The sequence below is a fragment of the Lepisosteus platostomus genome, chromosome 6 (genome assembly GCF_059453375.1).
Source record: "Lepisosteus platostomus isolate fLepPlt1 chromosome 6, fLepPlt1.hap1, whole genome shotgun sequence".
Lineage (NCBI taxonomy): Eukaryota > Metazoa > Chordata > Actinopteri > Semionotiformes > Lepisosteidae > Lepisosteus > Lepisosteus platostomus.
In genome coordinates this window covers 65,572,836-65,588,376 of record NC_142616.1, presented here as the reverse complement: position 1 = coordinate 65,588,376, position 15,541 = coordinate 65,572,836, and the positions used below count along the sequence as shown (strand labels likewise).

Genomic DNA, 15,541 nt, shown 5'->3' with positions numbered 1-15,541 from the left:
AATGTTTTATCAATTGACTTACAGTACCTAAGAAAATAAAGAAATAGTTTTAAAAAAATTAACTGAGTATCATAGATGGTTTCTTTTTCTTTTTCTTTTTTTTATACTATATGGGTACTTTTATGTGTACAGAATATGTGATGTACAACTTTTCACATACTGTATTAGGCCCTGGGAACTCCGACAAATATGCTTTACAGTACTAAACTGTGGACAGAGTAGTCAGTACAACTTGTGGGAACATTTTTACAACTTTACGAATTTTCATTATTGTGATTGTCGTTTATCGCATTCAGCTGTACTCTTAAAAAAAGTTACCAACCATTCTGAAGCTAATTGGCATGGGAAATCATTTGAGATAATTCTGTTCTTTATTCACATACCCCTTTTTAAGTACAAATATTTTAATTTCTACAACTGATCAGGTTTTAGGAAGTATGACTACAATGAAAAAAAATGCTATGCTATTCACCATAGTCAGCACGAACCATTTACATTTTCCCATGCAAAAATACAACTGAAAAAAACTGAAATACAATATACCTACAGTGACCTCATTGTTACAATTTTATATTTCTTCACATACAGTTGTGGGGAGACTGTATACACATTCATGCTAGCTTGGCACGCTTATATTCTGTTATAATTTACATTATGAATAAAAGAAAAAAAATCATCTAAAAACAGCAGCAAATAGTAAGTCTTCACTGCCTGAGGGCCTCAGAATTTATTTATTGAACTGACAGCAAAACTCATTAATTCATGATGTACCTCCTTAGATAAACTGACAGTGATGTATGCCTTTACCCAGGTCACACTGGAGAGAAAACAGAGCAAAAAGATGCTGTTTCCAAATTTAATCACAAGCAGTTGTATGAGAATTTTTTAAAATCTGATCAACCTTAGTTTAGAACAATAGGTATTCATGTTTTTTTTTGTTTTTTTGTTCCCTGAAGTAACTCTTACCCCCCCCCCATAATAGGATCAAGAACTAAGCTGTGTAAAAAAACATCATTTGGAACAGCAATAGGACAAGTTTTACAAGTATACTTTCATAGTATTTTTAAGTTCTGTAAATACAAACATAGCTCCTAAAATGTGACTCCAGTGTAGACAAGCAGCATTTTGGTGAATGATGGGGTTGGTGATTCCTAAGAATGTAAAGACATACAGTATATTGAAAAAAGGAGAATACAATTCTTTGGCTAAACAGCCAGCTATAATGCCATGCTCGATTAGGGTTTAGAGAATAAGACATCAATGTCTTGCCTCTCTCCTTTGCTCTCTTTTTATGGATGGGAGTCAGAACTGAAGACTGTGGGCAAGTCGGAGGGTAGAGTAATATTATTTGTTTAGGTGGAAGCCTCTGCAGGGACCAGATGAGCCACTTTGTCCAATGGCTGCTGTAAGGAAAGAGAACAGGTGCCAAAAGCAATATGAACATACTGGAAAAAGCTCTTCGCTGATGCCATGATGCACCACTGTAACAGAGCCACTATAAATATATATATATATGCATTCCACTTTAGGAGAAGCTGTGCTACAGCTCTTAAATGCTTCATGTATTGCCTTTTAATTTTTTGAAAATCCCAGAGGGGACAGATGATTGTGCATGAACGAGCACCTGTCTCTCTAATCATTTTGCAAGCTGCAAGCACAAGTGCTAATGGGTAAATAACCAAGGAAGTGTTTAATTTCTTTACGAGGAATTCAAAACCCCCTAACGGGATGTGGTGACTGGCCCCAGATATTGGAAATAATTGCAGAATAATCTCATACTGTCCGAACCTACCGATAAAAGAAATGTTGCATGTATTTTCCCCCACTTCTTGGGATAATGATGATAAATGACACAATAAATATCTTGTGGTAATTGCCACTTGGAAAATTTGACAAAAACCTTTATGATGTGAAAGCAGTGGTTTAATCTTCTTGTGCTAATGGAATTCAGCTTCTGCAGAACTTGGCAACTCGTCCTGCCCCAGATGAGATTGTTTTTTTTTTCTCTGTTATCTAGTCTTTGAATCATTTTGTTTGTTTAAAAAGGCCTTATGTGACTTTGTTGAGTCATGTGCCCTGAATGGCTGAAATGGCATTTCTGTGTTTAGGCATGTCAATGATTAAAAAATGGCAATGGCAATCAATGTTGCGAGATACAGTATCTCTGCATTATGATCTAGGCATAGCCTTTTCTTAAGAAATGCAGATGATCAAGGCATAACAAACTGAAATTGCTAAGCCTAAATCATTGAAACTGAGGTTATCTTCCATGTTAAGGTGTAAACTGTTGGTAATGTATGAGTGTAAGCCAGTGCTGTTAGCATATTGCATAATGTTGCTTGGTTTTGATGGAGGGGCTAGACTTGACGTAGCGCAGATCCATCCGGCACTAACCTATTAACCCATAAATTAACCTCAAAAGTGGATAAGGTAGCTCCATGGCTTCCAATAAAGAAGGAAAAAGTAGATGGCATAATACCTTTTTATTCTAGGGAGTGATCTTTGTTTACAGTATGTGCCATGATGAATCATTAGTTTAGTGGCCTTTCTGTTTAACCTGCATGCTCATTTTTTTTCCAGATATTTAAGTGCTATGCTTGGGAAACTCCTGGTGGAGTACAATACACCCACCCTCTGCGTTCAATGAGTGATGCAACATAAATCACAAAATTAACATAGCTATAGGAATCTTGTTGTCTGTTGTGCAGTAAGTGTAATGTGGATGAATTACCGTATGTTGTGATGGTAGAACTGTTTTGATCTGTTCAGAGTCAGGTTGCCTTAATTAGTAAGATCTGTCTCCATTATCCTCATTGCAAGGGAATAGCATTCTGGCTCAGAGCTGAATCTCGTTTGTGACATCATGTCTGCAAGAGACATTTGAAATGGGCATGTAAGCTGAAGGCATTGGCATTATTTCCTGCTTTTACAACAGATACTGTAGATTCCAGGAAAAAAAAGTCAAAAAAATCAGTCTCATGCTTTCAAGTTAATATTCTCAAAAGGCCGTTAGGTCATGAACCATTATCAACATCAGTGGGTAGCAGTCTAAGCCTATAAAAGGAAAACAAGATTTTGTCATCGAATGGCCATATATAGCCCGAATAATTGTCAGTGCTCCTTTCCTGTTTTTTCTCAGATTGGGCAAGCTTTGGTAAATCTTTAATTAATGTTTTTGCGTAAGTCTGATGGGGATTTCACTATTGTTTTCTGCAGTGCACAGTTTTTTATTTTAAAATATCTACTGTTTTAGTAGATTATACAATGTCTTGTATAATTGTATACAGTATATTAAATGTTACTACAGAGAACAAACGGAATTTCATTTTCTATTGTAGGTCCTACGGTAGGAAATCAGGATTTGTGAGAAGACGTGTCATTCTGTCCGTTCCATGTTAGTGTTTTACTGTTCTGTGCATTCAAGTCAAGCTTGCCTTTCTTAATGCAGTGAAATGATTTCCAGTGTCAGTACGAATACAAGACCAGTAATCCTAAAAATCAAGCTGTTAAGGTTAATCCTTCGTTTTTTTTATTCTTCCATACTTGTTCTTCCTAAAAACCTGACTTTATAAGGCCATGTCTGTAAAATTAATAATGATAAAAACAATATTTTGGCTATCCTTTTAAGCTCCATTTTAAGAGCCTGTCAGGAAGATAAAAACTCAGTACTGAAAATTGACCTTGGAGCACCCAGCTCTGTAATAGGAGGTCATGTATGATCAAAAAGGCAGTTCTAATGGGAATAACAGAGAAAGAGAACCTAAAAGGCAAACAGTAGCCAATTCCAATAACCTGAATTGTCTGTCCATTCTTCAATTCTTTATTCCTGCTGTCTGGGACAAAAGAAATTTGAATGAATCTTATGAGAGATTGCAAGCTTTCATGCTTAGCATATTACAGTATGTCTGGCACAAACGTAGCAATTTATTTAAGAGGTATTATTTGGGACTCTAGGTGCACTGATCCAAAACCTGGAAATTGCAGTAACTGATTGACATTTCTTGAAATTGGCCTTAAGTGTTTTGAATTTGCAAGTATCATTATAGTGCTGAACAACATTGACTCTGAAAAGGCATGCTTCCTGTTATAGTTACTCTCAATTATACCAAAGCTTATAGTATAAATGAATAAATTACATCAACAGCTTCAGTTAGTGTTCGTAAAGCAGAGAATCACAAAACACATGCATGCAGTACAGTATATGCACTTGTGGCTATCTTACCAAAGTATACTGCGTAATTTCAAGAATTGAAAGATAGCTGCATGTGCTGTTGCGATCTGCTGTACATTGCTTCATTATTTAGGTTCTTATTTTTAGAAGCACTAGATGAATAACTATTACAACGGGTGAACAGTGAGGTCATTTGATCAAGCAAAGACGTTTCTTGACTTTGGGGGAAAAAAAATCTTTCCTGGGCCTGTTTGTCAGCTGAGCCCCTTTTCACTCTGCCTGACACCTTTGCGGATATTACAGTGAGGACTTTGTGACAGAATGCGTAGTTTACTCAGGGTAACATTCACCTATTCGTTACAGAACACATAGAATGCAGCTTTGCTTTGTGCAAGTAACTTTTGGTTAAGACTTTCTTAGGACCTTTGTGGTTTACGGCGCCTTGAAACCTTTGTGCGTGTTTGTGTGTCATAATTCCTCTTGGACTAGCAGCCCGGTAACTGCAGTATTCACAGTGTCCCACACTTACAGTAGACAGTAGTGTTCGTTTTTCATCAAGTAACAGTGTTTTAAATTAGATTTTGTGTGATTTTATTTCCCACTTTAAAGCACTAAGCTAATTCCAAAATAAGAATGGTTTGCTTTTACTGAATATCACTGCCAAGGGTTTTGCCTTATCGGGCACTGATCACTAATCCTGTAGCTTGTTTGACTTTCATTTCATTTTTACAGTTCATTAACTGATATATTTGCAAATGGGTGTGTATTTGTCTCCAGTTAGTTGTTTGAGATATCCAGCAAAACTGTTTTTCAACAGAACAGTTTTCAATATAATCAACAGAACAGGGATGTATATAATGTGCAATTATCAACACTGTTATCTTAATCAAGGCAGATAAAGCCGAAAAAACATCTCAGAAGGAAATACATTTTTGACACAGGGATCAAGCACACATACTAATTGCATTTTAACTGGAGGTAAAATATGTCTTTGTAAAATAAAAGCTGAAAATGTGAAACACAAAGTATGTGTTATACAGAACCAAGAATATACAGTATGACTATGCTGTAATTTATAATACCATGTTATTTATATAGTTATTACTTTCTTTATCAGTTTGATATTGAGTAATTACTCATGTTACTCTCAGTAATTCCAAAAGACTTGCAACCGACTTAAGAAACAAAAACACTTCGCCTGGTACTTAAATAAACAATAAAAGCAGTTTGCTTGTTTGTTTTATTATACCAGGTTCCAGGAGAAAAAGTGTTAACATCCTGATTAATTTAAATTCCAGACTACCTAGTAACACTCTTTATTCAACACATCTGCTGGAGAGAAGGCAGCCATGCATGTTGCACTGTATTGCTTGTTACCTGGGGCACTTTCATCACTTCACCTAATAGCTGTTAGCAGGGGTTGATAAACCAGTCTCTTCTAGTAGGTATTTCTTCCTTGCTCTGTCCATGTACTGTACGTAATTAAGTCTAATTAAACACGCATATTCAAGCCAAGGCAAGGCAGCTAACGACGTCCTTTTTATCTGTTAAACATATGGAATGAATTGCAGGGTCAGATTTGGGTTCTCCAATATTACAGGCATTTTACTTTGAATTGCTGAATTCAAAGAAAGCCTGCACCATTAATAATAGATGGTTGGAGCTCCACAGGGCATCATTTGTTCTTTTAATACAACTTCTGTTGCCCATCATTAGTGCCATTTGAACATCATGAGTGAGCTAATGAATTTCACCTTTGTTGTACAGTATGTTGCATCTTTCATGTCAAAGCATTTTAAAAATTGTACACAACGCTCACAACCACACTAATGGTGTCTTCTGGAAGAGCATCTTCCTCTGTAGCCGGTGATACTGTAGGTTATTTTGTGAAACTGAAGTTTGCACAGAAGGCAGTTGTCCTGTTTGTGGTTGTTTTACCACAAGTTTTATCACGAGTTTCAGAAAGACCTGAACTGCTGACATACTGTATGTACAGGTATCTGGAAAAGTTCTTGGGCACATTTCTTGGAAGCTACTTGGAAGTTTGATTAAAAAAATAATTGTTAGGGTATGTCTCGGGACTGAACAATTTTTTGTTCTTCTCCAAACTTCTCGTGTATATACTGTACCCCAAGGTAGAATGCATTATATCATACTTCTGATGGATTATATCAATTTGTTCAGAGCAACCCAAACAAGAGCAACAGCCAAAACATATCTACAGCCTTGAAAATTGATTCTTATCAACTATAGACAGCAGGAGATTTAAAATTGATGTGCAAGTAGAAGAACTGAAGTGAAGGCTATTATCAGCTGAAATTGTAATGTAGTTCACTAAAACCTAAAAGAATGAGGATCCCACTGCCTCATAAAGACATCTCAAAATTTGAATTAAGTCATACTTAATGTGCATGTGCCTTTTCTTTTGCATTTTAGATGTAATTTTAAATGTGTCCCCGGCTAGAGATGCCTGAGATGAAGTTCTTTTAAAGAAGCACACTGAGGTGCCGCTAATTTAAGTACATTGGAATACGCTTTTACCAAGAAAGAAAAGGAAAATTAATCTATTAAATTCTAGGCATTCTTCAAACACTCAACTTTCTGGAAGCACAAAAATGGCATTTTTTTTACTTCAAGTGCTTAATCAAGCCATCTGCAGGACTTTGAAGTTTGAAGAATAAGTCTCATCTCTGTTTGTGTCTAATGTATACAGGAAAATTCTGTATTGCTCCAACAGCAAACAAAAAAAAAGATTTAAAATCATTCTGTTGGCTGACATTTCCTGCCGATGCTAAGTAAAATGATTTATTCCCGAGCTGTAGTATTAAAAGATGTTTTAATGAGTGCCGTATGCCATTTACTGAAAGTGGACATGAGCCAAAGGACTTGAGGAGGATTAAGTGTTTCCACTGTTTCTGTCCTCATGTATCACTGAGTAAAAGTTATCTTAATCTTCTAAGGGCTCTCAATGTCTAAAGTAAAAATTCAGAAGCTAAGAGGAACAATCTTAATTATGAGGAGAAATCGGTGGACTAATTGCACTTTTATTTGTATTGTAAAACAGGAAGTTGTGTGTAGCTCACCAGGGCTGTGTACTAGTAAAGATCCACAGACACTGGCATCTGTTCACGTGCTTCAACATCTCTTACCCCATGGAGTAACTACCTCAATGATGCCAATGATGGCAACAAGCAATTACAAATGCAGGCGACCCGGACACTCTATTGCTCCATTTAATCGATCTCGAAATCGAAATCGAGAATTTCGCTGATTTTAATAGCAACATTTTTGAATAACTGGTCTGAAAAACTAAGATTTAAGACAAGCCAATATAAGCGATTTTATTGGGGAGTTTAGCTCTGCATCCAATTTTAATGCACTTCACATGTTCAATTCAATTATTAAATTCAATTGCTGTGATGGACTAGCCTCCTGTCCAGGGTATGTTCCGCCTTGCCCCCTGTTGGTAGACGTGGCTTCCTGCATCTCTCAACTAGATGAAGAAGTTAGGAGATGGAGCGATTAAGTTACTTTCTTTAAGTTGGATTCAGGCATACTGAAACAAATTGATATTGTAAGGAGACAAAAAAAAAGTTTGCAAGGCATCCAAAGGGACTTTAGGATTTTCCGAGAGTTATTCGATTCCTTACGGCTGACCATGGTTTTTGTTCTGTTGTTTATAAAAAAGAACTACTTTTCTGCTTCTCTCTTTAAAAAGTGGATGCTGTTGCAAAAAAGGGAGACAAAGCCATATGCGTGTTCCTGCTATTGATAGTTTTATTCGGTGGGACCTTATTCCATGCTGTGGAAAAGTACTTAAAAAGAAACGAGATCTCTCTGGTGCTAATCGTTTAAGCTGCACATTTGAGCATTAATATGGCCTAGTGTTAATATACCATTAATACTCAAACGTGCAGCTTAAAAAAGGAAGCAGAGCCCTGCAGGAACATACTCAAGGGGACACACCTGTACAAACACCCGACAGCTTAAATGAGGAGGGAACACAATGTACCATGAGCGGCAGGATTTACAGTATGCAGCAGGAATGACACAAAGACATGAAAAGGCTGGACTCTTCATATTTTGTCAACTTTGTAAACCCATCTTCGTTTCAGTCCGCTCTGTTTATTACTGTCGTTGGCGTGCCAAAGAGACTTGTTTATTGTCTGGTGAAGGCCCATTCCAGGTTTTATAAGGTTGATGGGTCTTTGCCAAAGCGTTCATTAACAAACTGGAAGGAGAAAAAGGATAAAATAAGTTTTTCTACTCCTGCAAAAGAGGCTCTGCTGTACTTCTGGAACCGAAATTCGGAATATGATTTGGCTGTTATAGTCTTGCCCCCCTCGAAAAAAGTGTATTTAAAAATCTTTGCCAAGAATTAATAGTTTTGCAACCACAAAATCTTGAAAATGTATCAAGGACTCTTTTTAAAATTATGTGGTGCTGAGTGAAAAGCTGGAAAGGCATCACTTTTGTGTTTTTCGTGCAGTAGATGGTATTATTTTTAATGCTTCTATACTGTGTACGCCTCAGTGCAATTATGACTGTGTGAAATGGATTGGACCAGGGAGTGTAACTCCTTTTTTGCTACAGGGGATAAGCAATCAACCGTTTTAATTGCAAGAAGGAATGTGCAACCTGATGTCAAACAGATCATGCTAAATGTGCCCCGCACTGCTAGAGGATGTTTTGTGTGCCATTGTGTCTATTGTTTTAAGCCATTACAGCGTTAAAAAGATGGGACTTTCACCAAAAATAACCTGAAGCAGGATTGTGTGCGTTTCTTCTTTTCCTCTTTAGCAGCCATTTGAGAATTGCAACAGCCGTAAAGGATGATGCAATTAACAAATCTCCCCCAGAAAAGATATTATAACAGTATGGTACGATTAAAACTCCATGAACTTTCAATGTCTTTTTAATGGGAGTCACTGTTCTCTTATTATGTTAGAAACTTTGAGCATTGATCAACTTCTAAAAAAAACACACAAGCTCTGCTGTTTTTGCTACCAGACTGTCTTGCTTTCAGTCTACCAGACATTTTAGATTTGACTGGTTTGGTGATTACATTTTGTAATCAGTGATCCGTTGCAAGAATCCAGATTAAGTTTTCTAAATAGAAAAGAATGGAATAATCATCTTAAACCAGACTGCGTCTACTGTATATGCCTGTATAGTACACGTGAGAGTATAAATTCAGTAAGCCACGAGAGACTCCCATTAGTACAGTATGATTTACTATTTGATGCTACAGTATGCTTTCTGTATAATGTTTTCTAGATTTCCAAAATGTTGATCCCAAAATGTAAATGCCATTAAGCACTGTTCTAATTATATTTTTTTTATGATTGTCTTAAAGAGAAAAAATAGCTATAAAAGTTTTTGCACACCCTGTGATGCATCATAAAAGACACTGCATTTAAAATAAATGTTAACAGGCTTCAACTGAAGCTGCAATGGTGTTTCCCCAGGGCATGCTCAAAAGCATCAGAAGTTCCCCTGTCTTCCTTGTTTTCTGTAAGTGCTCGCAGGACTGTGTGACACAGGTTCATTAAATGGGTTTTTTTGCCCCAAGGACTGAATTCTTCCATGCCGAGTCAAGGAGAGTCAGCTGCAGAAATACAAGAGGAGAGGCCGTCAGGATGAACATTCTAGCAGCTGGCCTGCAGCTGCTTCAGATATTCTTTCCAGTCTTCTAATTTAACCGTAGTTGGGTGTCTCAATAGCTGCCTGTCTGGTCTATCACCAAGCTGCATCATATTGTGTGACAGTGTTCCAGGTGAATGATTCAATAGTGTGATGTAAGGTGGAGCATTGAAACCTGCCCTGGCCCAAGAGCTTTGTTATGTGTGTTTTGTCTTGAGGTGGCTGTTTCTGTAACTGTAGATCTTGAGTGATGATCTTGTTTCTGTGAGCTCTTTGGGTGCTCATTGGTCCCTGTGCTGTTGGAGATACCGTAACAGTGGTTGAGGGCGGCTTCCAACAACAGCAGAAAACCATTTCCCATTACTTATTCGGAAAACGGACCAGAATGGTGACAGAAGTTTCATCTCTCATGTTGTTCGACAAGTTGTCGGTGTTTTGTGGTGCCACATGAAAAAACTGTGGTCATGTTCGGTAGCATATGTGAATGTGGATGTTCTGTGCGACATCAGTACACACAATCACTTTTGCAAGATCTATTTAGTAATGGATTATAGATTTATTGTTCAGCAGTAATATCAACTCTTTATGCATTATATTTTAATCCCAATAGAAGACAATAGGAAAACAATTAAATTACTTTTTTTGCAATCAGATAAAAATCAATATACTGTATATATATATACTGTATATGGAAGGAGTCCCTTTGGGTTTCCTTGTTGTTCTGAAAAGCATACAGTCTAAGCTGTGCCGTACAAAATGACAGAGGATTACAAAGTGCCACATCCTCTCTGAAGTGTCCCATTAAGCAGACACCCCAAATCTGTTTAATTATTACTGTAATCAGGATGAACAGTGAAACACATACCAGGTTTAGTGGGTAACAAAGGGCTCATTTAGCTCTTGAGATATCCTAACTTGTTTAAAAAAAGAGAATTGGCAAGCTTCCCTTTACTGTAGGTGTGACGTTCAATGATCTCTGCTTAGTGACCTCTGTTTCTTTTCTACACAGAATGACATGCAGTGCGCACGTCTCCCATATACAATTTAACTTCCATATCTTACTGACACAGAATACTTGTAATTGTTTTATTTCTGAAATTATTATTCCTCCTGCTTCTGATTTGTCAGGCCCATTAACAACAGTGGCAAGCATACAGTATAACATCTGAGAGAAAATAGATCTCCTAGCTTTAAGGCTAGGCTTACTTCTTGTTTGTCAAACTTTGTCACTGGACACCAAAGATTCAAAGTTTGCCTTGCAATTTAATAGGGTTTCAGGACTTTCTGTGCCACTAGCAGGGAAAGACGAAGAGCTTAACATTCCTCCATGCTATGTGTGGTATTCAGAGCCATAATGTCCAGCAAATCTGTTATTTTACTCATTTTTGTTGCATTTCACAAATGGTTTTAATAATGCTGTATTTTTACATTGAGTGGGGGAAATAAAAGCTTTTCTGCAGCTCCTCCATCAAAAGATTAATGGTTGAATAATCTTTCATGTAATGCTAGCAGTATTGTGTCAGGCAAAATCCTCTCGGCTAAGCCTGTATTTCTTTTGGGGTTTTCAGAATCATTTGTTTTTGCTTGTCCTACCTAGAGCAAAGTCTGTTCATGAGGTTTGTCTATACATACTGTATAACACTTCTGATTATTATAAAATCTGATGACTGTTAATGACCTGAAGTGTTTGATTCAATTCCAGAGTTTTAAAACTTTAAGACTGTGTATGTGAAAATAATTTTCCGAATTCATAATATTTGTTAGCATACAGTATGCATTCCTTTGACTTTTCCCACTTGAATTACTGTAACTTACTGTATTAGTGACTTACTGTACCTAAAACAAAACTGATCTAATACACCACTTCCCCTTTTGTGTTAGTGGCATATAATCCAATTTATGATTATGGACATTAATTGTGTTGTAGTGGCCTTGTTTCACAATGTTATCTTATTCATCTAAGTACAGTATATATTAAAAGCTATACCTTTCTGTGCTATGGTGGGAGTTAAAAGCAGTCATGAGGGCATTTCATCTCCTGTATTGTTGTGATTGGACATTAAATATGTCCGTACCAGTGGTCAAGTTAGCCTTTTCAAGCTAACAAGCTCTAATACAGATGAAACAGCTGCCTTTGGCTTCTAACTTGGACTTCGTACAGTATGTGAAAAAATGTACAATGAGAAGTTTGGTTTCCTGTAGCATTGTGATTAGATAAAGAGTATTGATTAATATGAATATTCTTACCCACAATTAATTTGATGTACAGTACATATACTGTAAATGTACAGTACGTTGACAAAAGCTTTGCCACCTCCTAGTCTGATATTTTCAGATCTCAGATGCTTAGGCAAGCTGGGCTTGGTCAGTACTGGGATGGGAGACCTCTAAGGAAATCTGGGTGCTGCTACAGTATAAGTGGTTTTGGTGGACCAGTAGGTGGACCAGAACCTTCCACACCTATTTCGGATGTGTCGTTGTGCAAATGAGACGTTAAACTGGTGTTCTGACTACTTGGTCATTAAAGATCCCACGCCACTGTCCATAAGAGTACGGGTGTTGACCCTGGTGTCTTGGCTAAATTCCACTCTGGGCGAGCTTAATCTTGCCTTCAGAGTCCCCTTAATTCAACTGGTGAGGTAATTTCTTGCTTTTTCACTTGATCTGCTGGGCCTGTGATGCTGCCGGTGCAGAATGGCTGCTGTACATCTTAATTATTGTATAAGCTGTGCTTGCTGGTATAGTCTCTGGCAACCCCCCGCGACCCTGTATTGGAAAAGGCAGTTAAAAAATGAATGGATGGGTGTATAAACTGTGTCACTGTAAGTAATATAAGATAAGATCACTTTATTGGCCATATACAGTACAATTCCTTGCATTGGGAGTTCATCTTTTCACATACCCCGACTTGCTCTCCATGAGACACACAGACAGGGAGAGAAGGTTGGGGTCAGAGCGAAGGGTCAGCCATTGTACAGCGCCCCTGGAGCAGTTGGGGTTAAGGGCGTTTCTGAGGGGCCCAACGGAGTAGGATTCCCCTGCCAGCCATGGGATTTGAACTGGCAACCTTCCAGCCACAGGCACAGATCCCTAGCCGCTGTGCCAGCGCTCCGCCCAGTAATATGTACTGTAATGAACTATATGTGTCTGCATTGACCCTGTGTTAATAGGTTATGCATAAACACGCAAACTCATGAAGTCGAGCTGGCTGCCAAAAGGCTCAGCAGTTGGTCCCTCTAGTGAAAAGAGAGCTGGTTCATGATTACAATGGACAGATTGCAATGGGTGGCAGTAAAGCTAACGAAAAATGACGTTGATCTATTTTTGACTGGGAAATAAAATGGTGTATTTGTCTCTGCTCTTTTTTTTTTTCAGGTTGACGCCCTGAGACTCCGGCTAGAAGAAAAGGAATCATTTCTTAACAAAAAAACAAAACAACTGCAGGACCTTACAGAGGAGAAGGGGACCTTGGCTGGAGAGATTAGGGACATGAAAGACATGCTCGAAGTGAAGGAGAGGAAGATTCATGTCCTTCAAAAAAAGGTAAGTCATTACGCAGTGGAAAAAAAAAAAACATTGTGCGCTGGAATCAAGCCCAATTCATCTTTACTCTTTCACACCAGCTGTGTACATACAGTATTTGGCCTGTGTTCTGTTCGCTGACACATGCATGAAGGTTTGAGTTTAACCCTTTCCCGTCTTGAAAATGGCAGCAAAGTGGGACCAAAAACACTCCGAAAAACCCCTGTGGCCAAAAAGAAAAGAAAAACTGACTTAACTGCTTGCTTCTGCCAGGACTGTCAAGCTTTTAAATCCTAAAACTGGTAACCATCGATCTTTCAAGGAACTCGGGCTATAAACAAAACAAGTATTAGTCAGTTGTCATGGAACAAACATTAAAATCAAATGCCTTGGATAAACAAGATCTCGCTGAGCCTAACATTATGAGAAACGAATTTATCGTCTTTGTGGTATAAATTACCATGGGTATCAAATGTACTTGTCCTCTTTTCACGTTTTCAATGTCTTATTACATTGGCATCACAGTGAAAGAGGCTGGAGCCATGTCTGACAAAGATGGTCTTCAAGGAAATTTATGGTTTAGCTTTACAGTAATTATATGTCAGTCCTTTGCCATTTTGACCAGTTATGTTAATAGAGTGCTGCATGCCCCCCCCAAAAAACAAAACAAAGCACGCCCGTACCCCTTTAGGCAAACGTAATTTGTTCCCAGAAACTCGTTCATATAGCAAGCATTTGTAAAACGAAAAAATATTTCCATTATTGGGGGGAAATTTACAGTCCCTTAAGGATCCCCAAAATATCACCCCTGCTTTTACTTTTTTCACCAAAAAATGACAAAAGAAACACCAAGAATTGCTAGCATCATATTGTGGTTTGTGATTTTAGTAATACAAAAACACTGCTTGCCTAGTAAGACATCATAAATCATGCCTAAGTACAGTACTGTATAGTAACCACTTCATTTGCGTTTTGTGCAATTACACACCCAGTCACAATTTTCATTTTCTTAACACCTGTAGGGTCCATAATTAAGTCTAAACCACACACCTTCTTGCACGGAAAGTAAGAGCACACACAATAGTGAACAACGCTCGAAGCAAGACGCGCCGAACTGAGTCACGCGCGTCCCTCCTGCCACTCTGTGGGCTCTGGGCCGGCTCTCACCCATACTAGTCAGTGGGACGTGATGAGCACAGTCGATTTGGCGGTGGTTTTGAAATGTTTCTCTGCATCGCCTCTCATTTCAAAGTTAGCTTTCGTTATTCGACATGTGGGTAACAATTCACGCGCGCCGTCGTATTGGGTTTTCATTAAAGACGGCCTTCGTAAGACAATAACGTACGGGTGTATTTGCTCACGTCTGTGAGTCTCCTCATGTCACTGTTTATTCCCCCCGATAACGATACCTGCGCACTGACGCCGTCCTGGTCTGTCTCCATTGAAGGGGGTTTGAAACGAGCCCTGTCTCTATGGGCTGCTGACCTCATCTGGTTGTTTTATGCCTTTTCTCCTTGACATGTTTTGGCCACCACAGGATGTGACAATGACAAAGCATGTTTGTTGTCGAAGCAGCGCACTGGTGGTGATAACAGTAGCTGGCCAAAAAAACAAAAACAGCAACAAGGGCTGAAGACTAATGGCCAGGAAGCCTCCTCACTACTGTTGGCTGCCTTTTGGGACTTCTTGCTTCTCATGTATTACTCTGCTGAATATGTGAGACTTGATCGCCTGTTGTTTGAGAAAAATAAAATCTTCTCTCAGTTCTTGTATACGAGTCAAACCTTCGTATGTTTTCACAGAAGAGTAGGCGTTGATCTACTAGCTTTGACAACTGAAACCTTGCTTTCATGGAAAAGCAATTGATTTCTGTGGTATATTAAAAAACAATGACAATGAAGACGAAGAATAATTTAGGATCCATTTAAGTTCATGTTCAAGAACACTTCACACTGCGTAGCCTTTAATGTGTGTTTAACAAGATTACTTTTCAAACTTTAGCTGGGTTTCGTAACAGCACGAAAGGAAATAATGGCTCTTCTTAGAAGGTTAATCAAATTCAGTGATTCACCACCACAAATGAGATAAATATTTAGTTTGACCTTTTATCCTTGTTGTCTCCATAAACCTAATTGCTACAAGATCCTCTATGTCTATTTAATGTTTATTAGTCACAGCCACAATTTTTTTCTTAAGGCTTTTTTT

The 15,541-nt window shown here is 38.1% G+C and overlaps 1 protein-coding gene across 13 annotated transcripts in view; it reads left to right on the top strand.

Moving 5' to 3' along the window:
* LOC148662150 (ERC protein 2) overlaps window positions 1–15,541 on the top strand; it is a 314,579-nt gene that overhangs the window by 90,283 nt on the left and 208,755 nt on the right. For all 13 annotated transcript variants that reach the window (XM_088636983.1, XM_088636992.1, XM_088636994.1 and 10 more), the window contains one exon: window positions 13,190–13,357. In XM_088636983.1, the coding sequence (XP_088493109.1) occupies window positions 13,190–13,357 (168 nt within the window). The remainder of the gene's footprint in view (window positions 1–13,189; window positions 13,358–15,541) is intronic.